The 23591-nt window shown below is 40.0% G+C and overlaps 1 protein-coding gene across 3 annotated transcripts in view; it reads right to left on the reverse strand.

The window, feature by feature from the left end:
* Nucleotides 1-23591, reverse strand: part of XRN2 (5'-3' exoribonuclease 2) — a 69389-nt gene that overhangs the window by 39006 nt on the left and 6792 nt on the right. For 2 of the 3 annotated variants that reach the window (XM_004585646.2, XM_012927180.2), the window contains exons 2-17: nt 21359-21486; nt 21164-21275; nt 19480-19591; nt 16998-17056; nt 16831-16920; nt 16079-16151; nt 15898-15948; nt 15332-15489; nt 14103-14177; nt 13883-14016; nt 13728-13785; nt 13537-13644; nt 9029-9073; nt 7186-7317; nt 4779-4897; nt 968-1103 (exon numbers count right to left, since the gene is read on the reverse strand). In XM_004585646.2, coding sequence (XP_004585703.2) covers nt 968-1103; nt 4779-4897; nt 7186-7317; nt 9029-9073; nt 13537-13644; nt 13728-13785; nt 13883-14016; nt 14103-14177; nt 15332-15489; nt 15898-15948; nt 16079-16151; nt 16831-16920; nt 16998-17056; nt 19480-19591; nt 21164-21275; nt 21359-21486 — 1590 coding nt within the window. Of the gene's footprint in view, nt 1-967; nt 1104-4778; nt 4898-7185; nt 7318-9028; nt 9074-13536; nt 13645-13727; nt 13786-13882; nt 14017-14102; nt 14178-15331; nt 15490-15897; nt 15949-16078; nt 16152-16830; nt 16921-16997; nt 17057-19479; nt 19592-21163; nt 21276-21358; nt 21487-23591 lie in introns of those variants that run through there. The other variant, XM_058679868.1, reaches the window with a different exon arrangement.

Genomic DNA, 23591 nt, shown 5'->3' on the forward strand with positions numbered 1-23591 from the left:
AAAGCTTTGGGACCCTGCACCCGCGTGGGAGACCTGGAAGAGGTTCCAGGTTCCCAACTTCGGATCGGCGCGCACCGGCCGTTGTGGTCACTTGGGGAGTGAATCATCGGATGGAAGATCTTCCTCTCTGTCTCTCCTCCTCTCTGTATATCTGACTTTGTAATAAAAATAAATAAAATCTTTAAAAAAAAAACTTTTTATACCAAAAACAAAACAAAATACCAACAAGAAAACAAGAGCACATTATAACTGATCCAAGAGACATCTTTCCTGAGATGTGTTTTCACTCTATACTTAGTGGATTATATTCTTCAGGAGTAAAATTTGCAAACATAACATTTTACAGTCTGTATTTAATGCTTTATGGTATTTTCTACTTACCGACAAACCTCATATATGTGCAAATTTAACATGGTTTATTCTCTGAGCACTAAATCTGTTATTAATGGTGTCTTAATCCTTGTCTACCTAATCTCTCACCAATATGACACCTGAATCATAAAAAAGTTTAAGCCAGACACAGATGACTTTAACTAGAATACACTTCACGGAACAGCACCACCTGAAACAGGCGACAGTGTCATTCGAATTCTTTTCAAATTCCGATTGGTAATTTCCAGGCATTGCTTTTTGCTTGGTCATTTAATGATGTCAATTAATTACTTAACTACTCAGCTATTTTAAAATTCCAATTTAAAAAACTCACTAAACTTTAATCATCTTAAAGACGAAGTACAAATAACCATACTACTTGATGCTGAAAATCCTTAAAATAATCTTTGCTTACACAGTGTACTGATACCTAAAGAATGTCATTGCTTTTATAAATATGACTTATGGTAGTAAATTTCTGAATAGGAAATTTTAATAATGTATTCAATTTTACTTCAGAGTATAGCTCAATAATACACACTATTATTATAGATAAAATGATGAAGAACTCGTAAAGGGCAATCTTCCCTTGTACCTGGTAGTAATACCGAAGAACCCAGCAAAGACCTTCAACGTAAGACTGCACAACTTTACGGCGGAATTTCTCATCAGCTGCATCAACATCAAATTTGTTCTTATAGTATCGCTGTTTCCAACCAGCTTCCCATAACCTAAAAACCCAGCAAAGGCAGCTCATGTTGACTTATTACACTTTCAGCGATACCAATCTATATTGTAAGTCAACATGTTTAATATGCAGGAAAGTGTGAGTTAAACAGTAAGTGGTAACACAGCTTCATTTAATTAATTCTAACAATTCCACTGTCACAGAATCTATCACCAACTTAATTACAGTTAAGTATCAAAAACCCAAACACTGATTCTGAAAAGATCAATTTAAAACCACACTAAAAAAATTAAACCAGAACTGCCTAAAGTAGACATTCTTATTTGCTCAAATTTTAACAATGTTTTAATATAGTCTTGCAATTATACAACAATTTTAGAAACCACATTTAAGATTTTACACCGTTGTGCAGTTAATCCAATCTCATCCAAAGCACACTTTTTAAAGCAATCATTTCCCATTCTCAGCAACATTTTTAAAAATGTTATTATTTTCTGCAATATGGCTTTGTGGGTTTAGGGATTCCTGCCTCCCTCCCCAAGATTCAAACATTTTCTTAAGGAACACAAACCAAAGAACATTACCAAACACAAAGACAGATGAAGAACATCCAGGGGCCTTGCCAGTGAAAGCTCCTTATGCATGTGCTGGACCTCCCATACCAGGTGTTTCAGAACACTGCACTAGACAGATTAGACCCTCACACACATGCACACACAAAGGATTCAAGAAACAATCAGGAGAAATTAACTAGGAGAGTCAATAAAACTACTGTTTTTTAAAAACAGACAAGCAGAGGTAAAATTCTGTTATTGTTAAAAAGCTTGACTCCCCACTGTGGCACAGCACACTAAGCCATCTTGTAGAGCCAGCATCCCAATTCAAGCACCAGTTCAAGTCCCAGCCACTCTGTCTCCAACAGAGCTTCCAGCTACTGGGCTGAGTAAAGCAGTGGATGATGACCTAGGGACCTGGGCTCTGCCGCCCCAGGAAACACAGGATGGATTTTCTGGAGCCTGGCCCAGTTGTTGGGGTCATTTGGGGAATAAAACAGTGGATGGAAAATATCCTTCTCTTCTCCCCACGTCCATTTCTTTCTTCCTCCTTCACCCTACCTTTCAAATAAAACCTTAAATAAGTTAATAAAAGAATTCCATAGAGGACCAGGTATTGAGCCTAGTGATTGAGATTCCTGCTTCCTGTATTGGGTAGAGCAGCTGGGTTTGACAGCCAATTCCCATACCAACATTTCAACTCCCGTGTCTTGCTAATACAGCTTCTGAGAGGTAGCAGTACTTGGGTTAACGCCACTCATGTGGCAGACTACACTCCCAGCTCTAAGCTTCGGCCCTCCGCAGCTGCTGCAGACATGTCGGAGTAAGCTAGCACTTAGAAGCGTCCTTGTGTACTTAGTATTCCTTCCACTCTCTGCCTCACAAATTAAAAAATGGGTGGGGGCTTATGGAAAGATTACCTAGGCAGACAGAAAATGTGTACATGTTCGTTGTTTGTATTGCTTCCCAAGTTTATAATTTTTTTTGAAAAATTTATTTCTAATGCAAAGGCAGATATACAAAGAGAAGGAGGTACAGACAGAAGATCTTCTGTTCACTGGCTCACTCTCCAAGTGGCTGCAACGGCCAGAACTGAGCTGATCCAAACCCCAGAGCCAGGAGCCTCATCCGGGTGTCCCACAGCCCTGGACCAGCCTGCACTGCTTTCCCAGGCCACAGGTAGGGAGCTAGATGAGAAGTGGAGCAGCTGAGATTAGAACTGGCGCTCATATGGGATCCTGGCATGTCCAAAGTAAGGACTTTAGCCACAAATTTATTGTGCTGGGCCCCCAAGTTTATAATCTTTTAGGTAAAAACTGTTAATAGCTTATAGAAAGGAGATAAAGAACATATAGCTCTATATATACACACACATCTTCAAACACAGACATGTTCTAGCAAAACCTAAAAGGGTCAATTAATCCATTAAATTATTGTCAACGAGCAGAAATACAACATGAAGAACCACATTATTATCCAAAATACACTTTTTGAAGCAATTACTTCTCACGCTCCACAAGATTTGAACATTTAAACATTTTGTTTAAGAAAACAAACCAAAGAAAATTCCAGAAAAAAGCAGGACAGAGTTGAAACTTGCCAGATCTCCTACTGCACTCATGTTTCAGAACACACCACACAAGCTGTTTGTTCTCTCTCTCACACACACTCATACACACACCCAGGACTCAAGTAAAAATTAGCAGAAATATCCTGGATCAATAATGTGAATCATTACTCTATTATAGAAAATACTAAATATATGCCAAGGGTCCATAAATGCTAAAGGCCCAAATATTTCATGGCAGAAGCATTCCCACTTTTCTATCTCCAAACTAGGATTAAAAAAAATATGCAGGGGCCTGGCGCGATAGCCTAGCAGTTAAAGTCCTCGACTTGTACACACCAGGATCCCAGATGAGCATCGGTTCATATCCTGGCATTCCCACTTCCCATCCAGTTCCCTGCTTGTAGTCTAGGAAAGTAGTCGAGGACGGCCCAAAGCCTTGGGACCCTGCACCTGTGTGGGAGACCCAGAGGAACCTCCTGGCTCCTGGCTTCTTATCAGCTGAGCTCCAGCCATTGTGGTCACTTGGGGAGTGAATCAGTGGATGGAAGATGTACCTGTCTCTCCTCTCTGTATATTTGACTTTGTAATAAAAAGTAATAAATCTTAAAAAAATTTCAGAACAAATCAAGTTATTAAACTAATATGCAGCATGACAGATACATAATCAGTGGGCACAAGCTCTAGGAGGGAAGTCAGGGACAGAACTAAGACACAGAAACTAAAGAGCAAGCAGATCAATGAGCCCACGCTGATCTAGCTTTGTCATCAAGTACATTAGAAAAATGCTGCTGCATATGACCCTTATGGAATTTATAACCACAGACAGAAACCACACACTAGCCACATCCTTTACAAGCATGAGCTTGTCCTGCTTAACTGTAAAAAACACAAATTTCCTAAATTCTTAATTAGCTACAATTTTTGAGAATACTGTCTCTTTGCATTTAACACCAAGGGTTCAAGCCCGACTTAATTACACAAGAGGCTGGATATAATCTTATCATATTACGATCCCCATCGTGTGCATTAACAAAACACTCGGCTTCCTATTATAAACTTTAGGGAGACAGCTAAAAGGAAATTATGTTGCCGTATATAATTTTGGAAGTGCAAGTTTATAATTAAAAAAAAGTACGTATTTCTCTCTCAAAGAATGATTTTTTGCATATTTCATTTTCAGGAAGAACCTTTTCAGTTGAGAAAATTAAAGCCAACCATATTAGCATCCTAGTGTAACTAAATTCTCTATGTTAAAAAGCTTGAAAATTTAATCTCCAAACAGTAGCATTCAGATCACATAGTCAAAGCTAAAAGCTCCTGCCTAGCTGATGTTGTGCCTGGTCTCAGAGGGAAAAGTGGCTTCAAGAATGAAAAGCTGCACGCATACTAATCTAGACACTTAGGTTTAACAGCTATAGCTTACACATCTCACTGGAATTTACTGACTAGCCTAACCCTCCACACTAATTACTGCAGGATAAAAAGATCACAGGCAAGCAGCTGAAGGCACTACTGCTCGGAGCCAAATAGCATTAATTAGAGAGACTCTATTTCAGTAATTTGCTAACAAAGTGCTACCCAAAAATGGCATCACCTGACGTTATCCTCGGGCTCAGGTTCACTGTCACTGTCTTCTGCTTTCCGCTTAATTCCTCCTACTGGAGATGGGGAGCCATCAGACGTGAAACTTGTATTAGGAGACACTGAAGGGCTCTGCAGACAATTATAATATCACAAAAGGATTTCATTACTCATTTTATGTGAGAAAACACATCCAACTCAGATTACCTACACCATGTTTCATGGTACATATTTTTAAAGAGCTATTAAATGAATAAGATAAATATAAAATACAAAGACCCATCTTTCCATATGCCACCCCCACCCCCTGATAATACAGTACCCAAGCTTTCAACAGTTACACTCAAAATCTGTTTTCCTTTGTCGTTCCTTCAAGTACTATATTCAAACTCATTTTGTACCTAGCAAAAATATGAGGGTATAAAACTTATGCATGTTATATATATTTTAGATGCAATATGTATAAAAATCTACAAAACAGTCAATGCTGATGTGAATACAATTATATAATGTTCAACCTAATAACAACGACTATGAAAAGCAACAGTTTAATGAGACTCTGATAGGTAGCTGTATAACTGTTACTTTGTATGCACCATTTTACAGTTTCAAATATACAAATCGAAATTTATCATGAGATTTCACTTGTACTGCAAAGACTTACACACCCTTTAAATTCAAAACTATAGTTTCTTTGTACCAAAATCAATTAACATACTAGAACCAAAATATTTACATTTTTAATTAAAAAATTAAGAGGCAATTTTTCGGGGCCGGAGCATTGGCTCAACTGTCTAATCCCTCACCCTAAACACCAGCATCCCATATAGGCAGCAATTCCTGTCCCAGCTGCTCCACTTCCCTTCCAGCTCCCTGCCTGTGGCCTGGGAAAGCACAAGAGGATGGCTCAAGGCTTGGCACCCTGAGCCCACGAGGGATACTCAGAAGTTCTGGGCTCCTGGCTTCAGATCGGCTCAGCTGCAGCCACTGTGGCTACTTGGGGAGTGGAGTGAACCAGAGATGATATATCTTTCTGCCTCTCCTTATCTCTGTAAATCTGCCTTTTCAGTAAAATTAAATAATAATAAAAAGTTCAAATGGCAATCTTTCACAAACTATTTAACGATCAAATTACCAAAAATGTTAAGTGGCAATAAAGTTTTCTTTCTGTTATTCATAATCTATTAGGTACTTCAGGTCAACAGAATTTAAAATTGAAAGCTCTAAAGCCTTTTTTTTCATGATACTGTTTAACTAAAACTTAAATATGAAGGTAGTTTACACTACATGCCAAGAAAAGTTAAAACGAAGCAAAGCTGTATTTCACAAAGAGCTCAGAGCACTTACCTCTTAAAACTGTCAGTTTTACCTATGCTCAGCATAGCTAACACTGTTGAAAATAAAAAAAATATATAAATCTAGGAAAGCACTGCTGCCCTGGGGAATGAGAGATGAGTCTGAGATAACAAGATCAACCTGGACTGCTAGTTTTGACCAACTTAGTTAACTTCTATGAAACTGACCTTCAACTGGGATGACAACGTACCATGCGCCTTTCCAAGTTACTGCATATAGCCACATGGCTATCTGAACCATTACCAGCATGCTCCCTGTCTTGGCACATAATGGTGAGCCATTCAGGAAGGCATCTCTATTATCATTCAAATCCTACATTCAGCCACCAGAATTAAGTGATGAACATGCCACTCCTATAAGCTGCATAAGTACATACAAGTTCCATAAAAACTACTATTCAAAATGGATTCTTCACCAACACCTTCAAACAGAAAATAATGTGTGTACTTTCAAAGGAAAGAAAAATGGTTCACTTGAAGATAAAATTTCACTTTGCCTCTACCAATAAAGTATGCTTTTATGAATATATCAAACTCATTCAAACATCTTTTTAAAATTTTGGTTTTGAAATCTGGACAAATTCTATTATCTGAGAATGCCCTCAGATACAATGAAACCAATGAATGCAAATTTAAAACCATGAATGTGTAAATATCCTATGTAAAACATAACAATATTGACCATCAAGTAGAGAAGTACTGAAAACTAAATGGCCCAAGACCTGTCCGTCTGGTCCAGCTACGCAGAAATGGGAATGTAGCTTGCAGCTTGATTCATCCTTCAGGTCCTTGGGAGAGTATAAAACACTGTGGCCACTTAGCTCTCCCTTTATAGTCGTCACATGTCTCAACTATCCCAAACACTTGTCTGTCTTATCACTTAGGTATCCTCAAATTGATAAAGATGGATTTAACACAAGAAAACATTTTAAGGAAAAGAAACAAGAGAAAAACTATAACAAAACTCTAGGCTAAGTGATGAAATGCACATACATACACAAGCACACCTGCAACAAACATCTGTTATTCATCATTCTATTATGCCACGAAAAGTAGGCCACTTACAGAGTTATTCTGCATCCTCATTTCATAGGCTGCTTGCCTCGGATTACTGGCTACTTGAGATCCGGGTGAATTTCTTGAACCCAATGCATGAGGGGTTAATATTCCACTAGGAGTGAAAGCTGGTTGATCTCTCTAACATAAATGGAAATAAATGTGAAAATTAAAATTAAATTACAGCAACACCATTAGATGACAAGTAAAGAGGGCAATGAAAGAGAGTCCTCACTCTAAGCACTTAATTTACTAAACTCACTAAGAGACCAAATGAATCTCCATTAACATTACAAGGCTATCTATACTATGATTTGACGGTAATTTCTCCTCTGTAAAAAACAACCTATAATACTTAATAATTCTGCCCTAAAAACAGAGTCCACTGCCCTAGAAGGGCAGAGAGAACTGATTTCTGCCTCGTTATGCTGATAATCCACTGTTTTTCTACAATTGCAAAAATACTCAAGACACCAATCCAGGCAGATCATTAAGGCTAAAAAAATCAAGTTTGACTCTTAATCTTAGCTTTCATGATTTACTCTTCCTAGAATTTTGTAAGCCCCGGTCTCCCAAGGGTTAACTCCACAGCTTACCTTGTTTCTAAGGGGTAACAGAATGGGCAATCTTGGCCTAATACATTTAGCCCCTGGCTTGAATGCAAGTTCCTCTTCCTTACTTCCCCTTTGTTAAGATGCCCCCAGGGGAGCTTAGGAGTTGCTTGAGCTTTGGGATAATACTGGGAGGGACTAGGCAGACTATTAAAAGATGCAGGCTGACCCCAAATAAATTTGGCATTCTGTTTACAAGAGTGACCCACTGCGCATTGTCTTGTGTTGTCTTATGTGTTGTCTGTCCGCTCCAGGCGTTTGCCGACAGAATTTAACCCTTTATTTAAAATTAAATAGAGCTATTATCCTCAATAGGTGACAGTTAGGACTGACTGATAAAACAGGTATTAGCTAAAAGAAAATAATACATAATAAAAATCAAATTATGGCCCTCTTTATATAACTGGTTGTGAACCTATCTGTAATAAATAATTTTCTCTCTTCCCATTTCCTCCCTCAAATTGTTCAATTAAATAAAATGCAACCAAAGGCAATCTCTACAATCTATGCGTGTTAAAATCAAATAGAAAAGTTCAAAACAACAATTACACAATTAAGCAAGAAAGCAAATAACCAGTAGGAAACAGCAGTTAAGACTGCTTGCCCTCGGGCTTGGCAGCGTGGCCTAGTGGCTAAGGTCCTCACCTTGATCCCATATGGCCTGCGGCTCCACTTCCTCTCTGTCTCTCCTCCTCTCAGTATATCTGACTTTGTAATAAAAATAAATCTTTAAAAACAAAAAAAGACTGCTTGCCCTCAGGTACTGTGAGTAAAACCCTTGAGCTGCCAGGTCGGTAGCTCATCTGGAGGAACCCAATGAAGGCAAAAATGGACAGGTCAAGCTCAACGGCTGAAACTCAGCCAGATCACCATGTAGGCAGAACTGGATGCTGAGGGGATTAAGGAATCTGGTCATTTCGTAGCAAACAACAAAGTTCAGTGTCATCATTCAGTAAGACTACCCTGACAGATGTACAGTAAATCCAAGAGGACACACAGAGTAGTTCACTGCTTTTCTTACAAGAACAAGATGCGATTGTTGTAAACAATTCAAATAGCTAAGAGCCACCTGTCCATCAAGGGAATCCCTTCAAACTCAAGAGCTCAACACCAGTCACTCCAGTTCACCAGGTCAGACAGCAACTGGATGGGCATGTGTCAACTCCTATTGGATGAGGAAGAGTTACTGGATGGGACTGCAGCCTCACAAACTGTTACTCTCAAACTTCACTAAAACTCACCTTCATCCTCTTCCTTTTTTCTTTCTGTCGTCTTCTAAAACTGTCCTAAAAGTATAAAATCCATACATTCTGTCAAATAATTATACAGAAACGTGAGAGTTAAACATAACCGGGAATGATTTGGGAGATAATTTACATTTTAAAGAATGAACCCAGAGATCTGGACACAGTGCTGGGTAATAATCTACAAGCTCAGAGTACTGCTTGGCAAGACTTTAGGCAGAGATCAAGCTTAGACACAATTTAACTGTTCTTAATTTTTTGCAGAAAGGTTCTGACATCATTTCAGGAAAACCCATTAGAAAGACCCTTAGTTTTACCCTGGAGCAAATAGTCTGTCAATACAGAGAAGGTGCAAATTTAAAAAAAAAAAAAAAAAAAAGAAAGAAAAGGAAAAAGAATTAAAGAATTCTTACATTTAGCTTGACATCATAATAAGTAAAACAATCTTTTTAAAAAATAAACAAGACAATCTAGTAATAACACTCTTTTAAAGTACATGACAGGTCCTAACTATCATAGGCGTGACACAACAGGGAGACAGAGAAAAGGAAATTCTATCCAGATATGACATTCCTAGCTTCCAACAAGTCAGTCTAATGGAGACATACACACTGCTTCTTCTCCAAAAATTCAATTCACCAGGAAGCATCCAGTCTACAGCTACCCTTACCCTCTACTCTTCTCAACATATAGCCATGCTCTCAACTAGGCAGCTTCTACAGCTGGACCTGCTCCCCACTAGCACTGACCCACTCACAGGCATCCCATACGTAACGTCATTTGATGACACTGAAACCAACAGCTAGGGGATGCTGGGCGCTGCTAGGGCCCAGAACAGGGACCGGCAGGAAACACGCTAACAGCCACCCTGCTGGCTGTGCTTCCAACTGCAACAAGACCTGAAATCACTATTTTCTACCAGGATGGGGCTGTTTCTCTGGAATGGAACTTGAGTAACTATTTTCCAACTTCCAATAATGTGGAAACTATTCATTTATTTATTTAGTCAAGCTTTTGTCCCCATCTTCAAAGAAACTTGTCTTGCCGAGCAAATTGCAAAATCCATCACTTAGTGCTCAGTCTCTGTCTGACCATGAGGTTCTCCATCAATCACACTCTCCATTTGGCTTCCAGGACACTATACTTGCCAGGGCTTTCCTCCGGGCCTCTCCTCTTGCTTCCTGCCTTCACACCACTCCCAGACTTCTTAAGGTCAGCACTCCCTTGGGCCCATTCTTGGTCCTCTCGACACTTCTCTCCTCCCAGGGCAATCATCACAGGCCTCTAAACACCATCCACCTCTACAAGCTGACTCCTCTCTAAGCAGGGCCTCTCCTCACTTTCTCTGTTTGGATACCTCAAACTATTCCCAAAAGTAACCCCCCTGAATCCACACCTCTGCAACTCCCACCATCTTTCTCAGAACAATCTTCGACCACTTCGAGAAAATGCCCTAGAATCATTCTTGACATTTTCCTTCTCTCACACACTGTATTTAATCTACTAATTCCATGTTCAGAATCCAGCTTTCTTTCTGTCTTTCCTGGCCACAGTCCTTAGATTATGACCAAGAGGCCTGAAGGCTCGCTGCATGTACCTCTAAGCCTCCACAGCTGGAGGGAGCCTTTTGTGTAGGATCTTGTCACTCTTGGATTCACCGCCTCCAATGATGCAGAGGAAAGCTGCCATCCATACACTGACCTACAGGAACCTGTCCCACATGACCCTCTGTCATCTTTGAGCTGATCTCTGACTGCTTTCGCTTGCCTCTCTGCCCTTGCCATCCTGGCACAGTGCTGTTCTGTGAACACCTTGGCTCGACAGACCTGGCACTGACTGTTCCCTCCCTGTGAAATGGTTGTCTCACATGGCTATTCAATCACATCCTGCAGGGGCTTCATTCAAAATCAGCTGTCTTATCTGGTGACTTGCTCAAGAATGGCCACTCCCCCAGAACCTTCCCATGTGTTTCCTCATCCGCTTGTAAATGTTACACGGCTGACTGTCGACTTCACAGGGAGGATGGAAGCTTCATGAGGCCAGGAATTTCCACCTTTTTCTGACTGTATCACTAGCACTCAGAAAGTGTTCCATCTGGTACAATGTAAATACTTCACAGTTAATGAATAAAAGAACATTTGTAAGAAAAAAGGCAAATATCAAAGCTCAAAAACTAAAAAGCACTTGTAGTTGACCTACTCCATTTTAACAACAAATATTGATTTATTCCTTGTCTATCACCTATACTGCTGGTATGCTAAACACATGTTTCTAAGAGTGGTAGAATGGCCCAAAGCAATAGCCTTGCAACTGCCAGAACCACATACAGGTGCCAGTTTGTGTCCTGGCTGCTCCACTTCCCTTCCAGTTCCCAGCTTATGGCCTAGGAAAGCAGTTGAGGATGGCCCAAAGCCTTGGGACCCTGCACCTGCATGGGATACCCCAAAGAAACTCCTGGCTTTGGATCAGCTCATCTCCAACCACTGCAACCATTTGGGAATGAATCAGTGGCTGGAAGATCTTTTCTCTCTGCTTCTCTCTGTAAATCTATCTTTTTCAAACAAACAAGCAAACAAAAAAATGAACCTCCTTAAAAAAAAAAAAAAAAAAAGAGTGGTAGCAACACCCCAGGCTCTCTGGATGAACTTACTGATCTTCAACCATTTTTACCCTGAACTGCATTTGACACCTGTCAAACACCAGCCATACCTCACCAAAAAATGCACACACCTAGAAATGTTCAATTGAATTTTTATCTGGGCTTCCTTTCATGGCCTATCAGACTAAAGGGTATCATACAGCTTTGGGAACAGCAGAAGAGTCACTGGCTAAAACATTCCTCCCTGCAATGTCAGCTGAAAACCCCATTAAATACAATGGCATCCACCAAGGCCCATGCTCCTTCCTCTACTGTGAACAAATCATCAATATTCAATGATACAGAGCCAGCTAAAGCCACATTCCAGAACTCCTGCTAACATGTGGCTTTTATTCCAGGTAGCACATAGTGCATATAGTGTAGTATTAGGTCTAAATGGCAACAGGTCACAGGTGAAGGTGTTGCACCTATAGACTTCATTAAAAACGACTGTTCCAGTCAACACTCAATATATCCAATGGTAACTCTTCTGTAACTTTAATTTTATATGTGAAAACTCTTGCCATCACAACAGCAAAAAATAACCTAAATACTGAAGGCTTCTGAAAAGAATGCACAGTCAACTCACTATTATGTAAAATAATGCCTGAAGTTCTAAAAATGAGAGATCATTAGCTATAATATGCAAAGTTCAGTAAAACAGATAATCTTGTCAGATTCATTGGCAAGATTTAATCTGTCAAGAGATCATGAGGCAATGTAGCCATATTATTGTGTTGCTATTTGCTCAAAATAGTCACTTGAGTTTTCAATGAAGCCAGATTCTGAAAGTATTTCTTCCTTCAGTGTTTCAAAGAAGCTATGATCCCTCATAGCTTGTCCCATTCCCCCAGTCTGCCTTCAGGCAGCTCCTCTCCTCCCATCAGCTCCCAGGATCCCAACACCTGGCTACCAGCAGGTGCCTGCCCATCGTACTGATCCCTCAAAGAGCACCAATGGCTTCCTTCCTCTTAGGACTTCCTTTCACCTAGAACTTTCTCCTCTTTCCTCTTTTTTTTCTCCTTAGTCCATGCTTCCCAAGGGTTCTGATGGACAGAATATGCACTCTGTATAAGGAATTCAAGCTCATACTCAGGATTTTAAGTACCTCCTAGCAGACAATCATTCTCAAATCTTTTCTCAAAAGACTTCTACTCAATGTTCACACACATTCACCTAACAGCTTAACAGACTTCTCTCTGGTGTCTGCACAACTCCTCTAACTGAACGATTCCAAAACAAAACTCAGTCTCCACCTTGCCCCCATCCCACCTTACTCACCGATAGTGCTTATTAGCTGAGTGATACTGGAAAACACCCCTGCCCAAGCCAGAACCCTGGACACCTAAGCATCCAGCGGCCACAGTCTTCACCTCCAAAGTGCTGTCATTTGATTTCCTTCCTATTTAATAGCTGCAGCCCCCCCCCCCCCACGCCCCAGATTCTATATCCTTCCTAGCTCTGCCCCAGCTGAGACAATCCCACCCAGTCTCCTGACACTCTGCTTCTACGGTATAAGTTCCAAGTGTTTCTTATAAACCATGGCAGTTAGTCGCTCAATCCCAGCATTCTTTCAGCCACAGAACCCTCACTTCACATCCTATTCATTAGACAGGTATTTAGAATAATATCCTAATATTATGCAGAGAGCAAATATTACAATGCAACTCAAACAATGTACAATATACAACTCCATATAACAAACATCACAGTCTCTAATAAAGCAGCAACCGCTCAGATGGCATTAGTGTAGATACACTATAACGATAGAAGAGCAGACTCAGAGAGGTTAAAAGGACAATCACGGGGTCATCAAAGCCTATGAGAGACAGGAGCAAGGTTAGCTACTGCAATAGGAACACTTTACCTCATCATCCTTTCTCTTTTTAAAAATGCTATCCTCAACTTCACCAACTGCTAACATGATCATCTGTACTCTTTGCAGATTGACATAACCACTTTCTGTAAGGTAACCCTGTAAGCGATAAAATAAATGTAAAATGATCTTCTTATAAAAGCAAACACTTATGTTTTGAAATTATTCAAGTGTGAACTTACCCCGGTTTTGTGTACCACATTCTTGTATATGTTAACCAAACGATCAATCGCACCTTCCCTGTCACGAGAGATAGGCATCATGCATTAGGACCAGTGGCTCTGTGAAGTCAAGAAGGCTAAAACAGTATTTTGAAAAAGCACATACATACACATACCTAATCTCTAATGATGGCAAGTGAGGAAGAAAGTCATTTCCCACAAAGAAGCACATGAAGACCCAGTCATCGATACTCCTCTCAATATCAAATGTGAAGGGTAGGCTGGCCATAGTAAGCTCCCGTTCCAAATACTACAACCAGAAGAGAGTGTAGCCATTAAGGCAATCAAAAGGCACACGACTTTAGAGTACCAATCCCACGGACCACGACTACATACCTCACGAAGGACATTAAGCCGCAGGAAGATAAACTCCCCTTCTGCACAAGGAAGACTGTCAGCAAGTTCATCATGCTGCAGGAACGGAGGGAGGAGTGAATAGGTCTACTCCAGAATTTGTCCAACCAAGCACATTTTAAGTTTTTTTTTCCCGTAAAACAAGATCCACTTTTAATAACACAAGCATTAAATCAAAAAATGCTTGCCAGACCCTTCTAAAATAAAACAAAATTATCCATACATTCAATCACATCTGGATCAAGGGCCAGCCAACGTTTTCTGCAACCGGCCACATGGTAACCATTTAAGTCCTTGCAGCAGGCATGTCGTCTGCACTATATTTTATATCATTAGTTTGTGAAACTCCTTAAAATTGTAAAATACATTCCTAGCTAGCTCACGGGTCAAATCTGAAGGACTGGAGCTCACTGATCCCTAACCCACATCTCAATATAAACCTTCTGCTGTGTATGCCTCTACTCCTCTCTGTGAAAACACACTCAGACCCATGCTGGGACTTACTGCATCATCTGTCAAGAACCATTAGAGGACTGGATACAACCCAGGAAACTGGGAGTAATTTAAAGGCATCAAGAAGTACAATACATTTGATTTGCAATTCCTTTTAGTAAGTTACCATTTAAAATAAGTAACAGATTTATACATTACAAGACCTTAGCAGCTTCTCGATAAACTATGTTAGATATATATAAAGAATGAGTATGCATCCTTTTGAAGGCAGGCTTATCTTACATTGCTTTAAAAAAGACATCTATCGTCATATTAAGATGTGAAGATACAATGCAGTATGCATCTCCACTTCCAAATCAAAGACGGAGTCCCAAAGAAACTGTTAAATGCATCTTGGCAACAGGATGTAGGACTTGACCATCCTCCATACCTACAACGTCAGGATACACTTAAACAGCAGAATGATGGACTTATACCTGTTTTCTGAAGGACTACACTACTGTAATAAAATACGGGGAATCAGTGTGGGGAGAGGAGAAGGGGAAGACCAAGTCTTTGGATGTATGCCATTAAAAAAAAAAAAAGACATCCATCAGAGGAAGCAAGCAAAAACCTGATCAATCCAATCTAACTTCTCTTTTAGAAATCAGCTGTCTCAAATAATTAATCCTATTTAACACAAGTATATTTTTGTCATTTCTGTTTTACAGGATATTTTTTTCTTTCAGATGAGGCAGCCACCATCCCAAAGTTCTTACCTTTCCTTTCTTTTCCCTTGGCAAACCTTCACAATCCTTGACCTCGTGTCCAAACTGATTACAAAGACCACACGGTTTGGGTTTGTTTGGCTTGAATTCTTCTCTAATAATGGTAAAGTTGGGTTCATGTGTAGCAAGGCCAAGCATAATGAGATCAGCTATGAATCAAGAATGAGAAAAACACCAAGTGGTGAGCAATTTGAGGGAATCCTTCCCATAAACAGCAAAGAAAGGCCCATTCTCCATCTCCCAGACACGGGACTCTGCAACACAGACTACCACTCAGGATGAAACAAGCGGTACCTTTAGCTGTATCACAGGGTTGAAAAATGTGAAAGCCAAATAAGAAAAGGCAATCACTGATCACAGAGTAAGCAGCAACTCAATATTAGTTTCCTCTCTAGCGTATGAGATGAAAAAGGCATTTCAAAATTTTCACACATCTTATGAATAATCCATTGCTATACATCAACCCATTAATGTGCGCACCTTACTCAAAAAAAAAAAAAAAAAAAATCAAAAAACAAAAAACAAAAAAACCCACACAACTCAAAGAAGAAACTTACCATCAGCTCCACATAAACAATGATGAGTATTTGGGTCATGGTTGGGCTGGGCTAAGAGGAGAAACATACATTAATGTAAATATACAGTACACCACAGGAACATCACATCTCACCAACATATTATCTGTTTTTTGGTTTATTCTTCTTTAACAGACATATAATCACACACTCTGAGTCTTACCTCTTTGTCTTCTAATGTAATCCATGATTTTATGTTCTCCTTCACCAGGAGCACTAGCATCCGACAAAATAACCTAGTGAAAAGCAAGTTTCAACACTCTCATCTCATCTCCAATTTTCTATCAGTACAAGAATCAAAGTAACTAGACATCTAAAAAGTTCTTAATAATGTGTGTGTGAGACACCAAAACCACTTCACTGATTTACTACATGAAACAGGAATGAAGGAACTATTTGGGTCACACCAGACATTAGAAAAACTGATAATCACAAACTGTTACTAGTTTCACTACTGCTCAGTAAGCAATAAAATGTATTCATTAAATACAATTTACCCTAGCTTATTAATAGGGAAACAGGACTATGAACCTAAAACACAATTATGTTGTACTTAAGTTCTTATTAAGACACAAGCATTTTAAAGGCAGATATATTGCTATATTTTGATACCAAATAACAGGAATTTCTACTTAAAAATTACATTCATACCTATCTATGTTAAAAATTATGAATCTTATTTTGTGGCTTCATAGTGATACTAAGAGAACAAAATTGGCATTGCAAGAAAATTCAGCTACAGAAAACCTCGTCAACCAAGGTGTCCCATTTCAAATAATCCTGGAGGCTTCTCTTTTCTCTGACAGTCAACTAACATTTTTTTAAGGGGAAAAAGGATAAATAATATCAGTCATATCAAACTGCAGCCTCGAATGATCACCCTAGCTTTGTGAAGTACCAAAATGTGAAACTTACTGTCAAATTTTTCCACCCAGGGTGATTATTTAAGCGATCTGCTATGTAATAGCGAAGGCATTTAGCAAGATTGTCCATGAACTCAGTTCCCTAAAATTGATAGAAGGAAATAAATTAACCTATTATTTAAGAGTTAGCAATAGCTAGGAAAGTAAGTGACTACTTACTGGTGTAATACAGTTGCTGTCAAATCTTTCTTTGATCTCTTCTGGAGGAAGATAGCCACCTACAAAAAAGGGCAATGTTCTGTTCTTACAGAAAAAGGTGAGTCAATTACTCAACATTAAACTAAGAAACAATAACAATTTCCATTTCAAATAAACAAAAAAAAAGCTAAAATTTGCTACCTAATGAACACTGTTCTCTCTTTGGAAAAGATAACAAATTCCTTGCCCCAATTTTAAATTTAGTGTTAACACATAGATACACACACACACACACACACACGTAGCTTAGGAGTTTTAATTTCATAAGTTAAGAAAAAAGTACCTTAGAAAATTAAGATTAAGATACTGAGTTTATCACAGCTTTATTTGATGAGATAAAATTATCAGCTGGTAGAAAATAAAAACCTGATTTTTTCCCTATATATCACTAACTAGCTGTTTTTCAAGACCAAATATATAACATTTTCTTTGAAGACATCCTTAAAATCAAACATTGTCATAAACAGCTTTTATGTCTTCATTATAAGCTGCAGTCAACATAACAACACGCCTACATATTTGCAGCAAATTAAAATAACACCATTTATCATTAATTGCAGATCAAACTGACTATACTACGACATCTACTGAAAAAATGGAAACTACAGGGCCCGGTGTGGTCGCCTAGCAGCTAAATACCTCGCCTTGAATATGCCGGGATCCAATATGAGTGCCGGTTCTAATCCCGGCAGCCCCACTTAACATCCACCTCCCTGCTTGTGACCTGGGAAAATAGTTGAGGACAGCCCAAAGCCTTGGGACTCTGCACCCGTGTGGGAGACCCAGAAAAGGCTCCTGGCTCCTGGCTTCAGATCAGCTAAGCTCCGGCCTTTGTGGTCACTTAGGGAGTGAATCATCAGACGGTAGATCTTCCTCTGTCTCTCCTCTCTATATATCTGACTTTGCAATAAAAATAAATAAATCTTAAAAAGAAAATGCAAACTACAATTATCTTGACTCATTAAACTGTAGCTTTCCTGGTTTATCATGTTCCTATGTAGCAGGACACCAAAGAAGTCAACCCATTACAGGTTCCCACAACTACTGCTCTCTGACAGTCACCAAGACAAAGCTGCAGCAGTCTTAATATATTCTCACTTAATGTCCAAGTTAGCAGAAGACCTACACCCACACTGAAAGGAGTAGGCAAACGTCATTCCCTTCCAGTTTTCTCCTTTTATTTCCATGTTTTCCTTTACCAGTAGTTTACAATTGAACAAGCTCTGGGGTCGATGTCATCACATAGTGAGTTAAGCTTCTGCCTATGGCTCCAGCACCCCATATCAAATTGGTTTGAATCCCTATGACCACACTTCTGATCCAGCTCCCTGTGTGTGGCCTGAAAAAGCAGAGGAGGATGTCTCAAGTCCTTCGGACTCTGCACCCATGTGGGAGACCTGGAAGAAGTTCCTGGCTTCAGACTGGCCCAGCTCTGGCCATTGTGGCCATCTAGGGAGCAAACCAGCAGATGGAAGACCCTTTTCCTTCTGTCTTGTCTTCTCCCTACGTAACCCCGCTTTTCAAATAAAAATAAAACAAATCATTAAAAAAAAAAAAGAAAAGAAATGAAATAAACAAGCTTATTAGCATGTGGCAAGAACCTGGAGCTGGTATTGAGGGTTGGAGATAAGAATGCTGCCCCTTGGCCCAACAAGGTAGCCTAGAGGCTTAAGTGTTTGCTTTTCATGCTGGCATCCCATGTGGGCGCCGGTTCGTATCCTGGTAACTACTCTTCCCATCATGCTCCCTGCTATGGCCTGGGAAAGCAGTCGAGGATGGCCCAAAGACTTGGGACCACACATCCATGTGGGAGACCCGGAAGGTGTCCTGGCTCCTGGCTTTGAATCGGCTCAGTTTCGGCCATTGTAGCCACTTGGGGAGTGAAATCAGCAGATGCAAATCTTTCTATCTCTTCTCCTCTCTTTATATCTGACTTTCCAATCAAAATAAATGAATCTTTAGGAAAAAAAAAAAATGCCACCTGACACCCTACACAAGCACCAGTTCATGTCCTGGCTTTTCCACTTTCACTCCAGCTCCTTTACTAAAACGTTCCTGCCAGAAGCAGCAAAAGGAAGCACGTGTTTGGGTCCCTGCACCTGCACATGTCCCTGCACCTGCAAGAGAGAGATCTGGATGGAGCTTCTGGCTCCTTGGCTTCGGCCCAGCCCAGCTCTCTCTTTGCCTCTCCTTCCTCTCTCTCTGCAACTCTGATTTTTTTTTTTAATTAAAATTTTTAAATTAAAAATTTAATTTTAAAAATTGGATAAAAAATTTAAAAACAGTGTAAAATGAAATGAAAGATTCTACTTTTCTAACACTGAGCATAACCTTTTTGGAGATATTTTGGGATCCTCAATTAAAATCCTACCTTTTTGTAAGTCGTAACCCTTCCTCTTCTGCACATATCTTATAGAAAGTCCAACTGCAAGACAGTCTTTACCTTTTGCCAGTATTTCCTCTCGGACTCGCTGCTTCTCGATAGCTGCCTCCATCCCTTCTTTTGATGCTCTAAATCTCCTTGAACGCTGCTGGTTCATTTTAGCACGTGGTGCCTGAAAGCACATATTAAAAGTCACACAAAGCCTAGCAGCTAAATACCTCACCTTGAACGCACCGGGATCCCAAATAGGCGCCAGTTCTAATCCTGGCAAACACATTTCCCATCCAGCTCCCTGCCTGTGACCTAGGAAAGCAGCTCCTGGCTCTTGGCTTCGGATCGGCTAAGCTCCAGCTGTTGCAGTCACTTGGGGAGTGAATCATCAGGCGGAAGATCTTCCTCTCTGTCTCTCCTCTTCTCTATATATCTAACTTAGCAATAAAAATAGAATAAATCTTTAAAAAAAAGGTCACAATACCAGCCAAAATATTCACAAACACATCTGAAGAGACTTAGCTCACTAAAGAGCAAGGTAAGAATTATGTCTAACAATTCTTTCACAACAGACATCTTCACAATATCCTCAGTATATCTTCAGAAGTCAAATTTGGACCAAGAACCTCAAGGGTTGGGGCTAACACTGTGATGCAGCAGATGAAACCACCAACATCCAACATCCTTGTGGGCAACAGATTGAGTTCCCACTACTCCTCTTTCAATCCAGCATCCTGCCGAAGGCTCTGTTTCATGTCAAGCAGAGAAGCATGCCAGGTGGGAGACCTTGATGGACTTCTGGGCTCTTAGCTTTGGCCTGGCTTAGCTCTGGGCGAATCAGCAAATGAAAGGTGCGTGTGTGTATGTGTGCACGTGCGTGCATGTAAAACCTTGCTTTCAAATATCTTTTTAAAGTGGGGGAGACAGTCTCAGACTGTTGCACTGGCATCCCTAATGGAGGATAGCTCTCTCTGACTGTCTGTAAATCTATAAATATATAGGTACTATAAATATATATATTTATATGTATATTTATATACTTATATATATTTGTATATATATATGTATGTATGTGTTTATATATATATATATATATATATAGACAGACAAGAAAAGAAAAAAGAAAGCAAGGGAGAGAGAAAAAAATCTGCCCATACAGGATAAGAATAGAGCTCTGCATAGCTCTGCAGCTAGGCCCTGGCTTTGTGGGCATTTTGAGGATAGATTTCTCCCTGTATCTTTCTTTCCACTTCTCAAACAAATGAAAATGTAGTGATAAGGTAAAAATTAAAGTCATGATTTTCCTTACACCCTAGTATGTACTTTGCTGGTCATTTTAAACCTAAGTTATTGACACCATTGTCTTAGGTCAGTTATTTCCCTCTTAACTATCCTTCTGGCTCTGTTTGGTCAGGGACTGTAGGACACGGTTCCAACTCCTGGGGCAGCACCTCAGGCTTTCCCAAGCATTCCAAGCATTCGCTCTTTCATTCCAACCCACCTGCAGCTGCCCATACACATCAGTGTGACCCAAGGGAATTATATTTACCTGATACTCTGATACTCTGGGAAATTCGGAAGGCCCTTCCCACTGCAACTGTCTCATACAACACCAAGGAAATGTTCAGATGAATGAAGAATGACTCCCCTCACCCCCCAAAAAAAGAATGACACCCACTAACAACCATTTTCATTTTAAAGTGACACACTACAAATAATAATGGAGGTTTCTCAGGTAATCATTAGCACTTACCACTCCATCTATAGCCATGTAGAGAAGCCTTCTTGGTCTTACAATATTGAAAAGCCTGTCAATGTACTCAAAAATTGCAACCATCATTTCATCTTCGTTTTTTGGTGCTGGTCTACAATGATAAACAGGCAATGTAACACAACCCAGTACTTCCTCTGTGATGTGTGATATCAGCAACAAAAACAGGTTACGTACTTGTCCTCTGGATGAGTACAGGGGTGGATGATCCCATTCATATCCAAATACAGATTATCAAACTCCACATCATTTGGGTTAGGTTTACTGGCATCAACTGGAATCTTTACACCATTGCATTCTTTTGGCTATGAGGAAGTGATAATTAGTAGTAGTTTGATTGTTCAAATCTAAAAATGACAGATCCTAGGTTCAGTAAGAACCTATGTTTCATATCTGAACTGGAAATAAAACACTTTAAGGAATCTTCAGATTTTAAGATATTTTATTCTTTAAAGCAACATGAAGCAGATATTTCACCTACAGAAAGCAAATGTCTTGGAACAACACAAGTTAATTTTGACACTATGGGGGATGTTCACCAATATCCCAAATCATTCAAATGACAGGTTATTGGAATCACCTTAGAATTAATTTCCCTCACCACCCACATCAATAAGTCCTATAAACTGGACCTTAACAATGCCGATCCACCCTGTCTCCTTTCATTTCCACTACCAGGATCAACTTCGGGTTATTGTCTCCCACCTACAACAATCACGGCCACCTTCGTGTGGTTGCCCTAACTTAACTCTGCTGCCTCCAACACACACTTCGGACCTAAGAGCTCCCTTTCCAAAACTTGAACTTTGTGCACTTCCCTCTCCCCAAAATTTTTGCAATGAGTCCCACAGCAGGTGCTGCCTAACTTGGATGCTTAGTCTCCTATTCTGGCAGAAAACTGCTGAGGCTCACTCAATTTTCTAAGTTCCTAGAAATGCTCTTTCATCTCCCAATGCCCTGCATAACATTTCTTTCAAAATGTATTTTCCCTCCCTTCCGACACCCATGTCCTAAAATCCCAATGGTTTAGGGACTAGCTTCAGATTAAATGTCACTCACTTCACAGCACTTTGTACATTTCTCCTCCCCCCGCGTTTCCTTAGAATCTTGCTTATTCACTTGTAGCATTTCCAAAACCTTTAACATTAGTCATTCTAACTCAACTATATGTGAGTTCTTCAAGAGCATGGGCTTATACACTCCCATAGGGCTTTCATTATATTTTTATAAAGCATATTACCTTTTTCTCTTTCTTCCAGAGCTTCAGCAAAGGATTAAGAAAATGAATTCCAATTTTTACCAATACTAATAGCAAGCCACTTTAAGAAAAAGCAGTTCTCCAAATAACAAGGTAATAGTAAAACAATGGTCAGCAATTTCAAAGCCCAAAATGTACGTTACATCTTGGATGGCCTTCAAAATAAGTTAACAGAAAAATGCCAATCAAAACCATCACCTTCTATAATTCCATTTATGTGAAAAGTTCAGGACAGACAAATCCAGACACAAAAAGTGTATCAGTAATTTATTTAGGCTGAAAGTATACAGATGGAACGTGATTGTTAACAGGTACAACACAGTTTCTGAGAAGTGACAAATGTTCTAAAATTGGGCAAGGGTTGATGGTTGTTAAACTGTACACACACTGTTCAATATATGATATATGCAGCATACCTCAATAAACTACTAAACTCCTCAAAGCTCAGGAGCTAGGACCACGGCACAGCCATGAAGCCAACACCTGTGACACTGGCCTGCCATATGGGTGCTGGTGTGAGTCTTGCTTTCCCCGCTACTGATTCAGATCCTGCTAGAGCACCTGAAAACGCAGCGCAGAATGGTCTGGACACTTGGGCCCCTGTCACTCACAAGGGTGACCAGGATGAAGTTTCTGCCTCCTGCTTGCAGACTGGCCTGGCCCTAATTTCTGCGTCTATTTGGAACATGAGCCAGTGGATGGCTCTCTGGAACTCTCAAATCAATAAACAAAAATATTCTTAATATATAAATAAAAAAACAAAAGTTCAATTTAAGACCATCAAGGGGAACCCACCAGGCGTGGTGACCAAGTGGCTAAATCCTTGCCTTGCATACAACAGCATTTCATATGGGTGCCACCTCCTTTCCCAGCTGATCCACTTCCCTTCCAGCTCAGCTCCCTGCTTGTGGCTTGGAAAAGCAGTCAAGGATGGCCCATAGCCTTGGGACCCTGCACCTGCATGGGACACCCAGAAGAAACTCCTGGCTTCTGGCTTTGGGCTGGTTCAGCTTTAGCCTTAGCAGCCATTTGGAAAGTGAACCAGCAGATGGAAGATCTTCCTCTCTGTCTCCCCTCTCTTTCTGGAAATCTGCCTTTCCAATAAAAATAATCAGTAAATCTAAAAAACTAAAAAGGTCATCAAGGAGAAAA

The sequence above is a fragment of the Ochotona princeps genome, chromosome 22, assembly GCF_030435755.1.
Source record: "Ochotona princeps isolate mOchPri1 chromosome 22, mOchPri1.hap1, whole genome shotgun sequence".
Taxonomy (NCBI): domain Eukaryota; kingdom Metazoa; phylum Chordata; class Mammalia; order Lagomorpha; family Ochotonidae; genus Ochotona; species Ochotona princeps.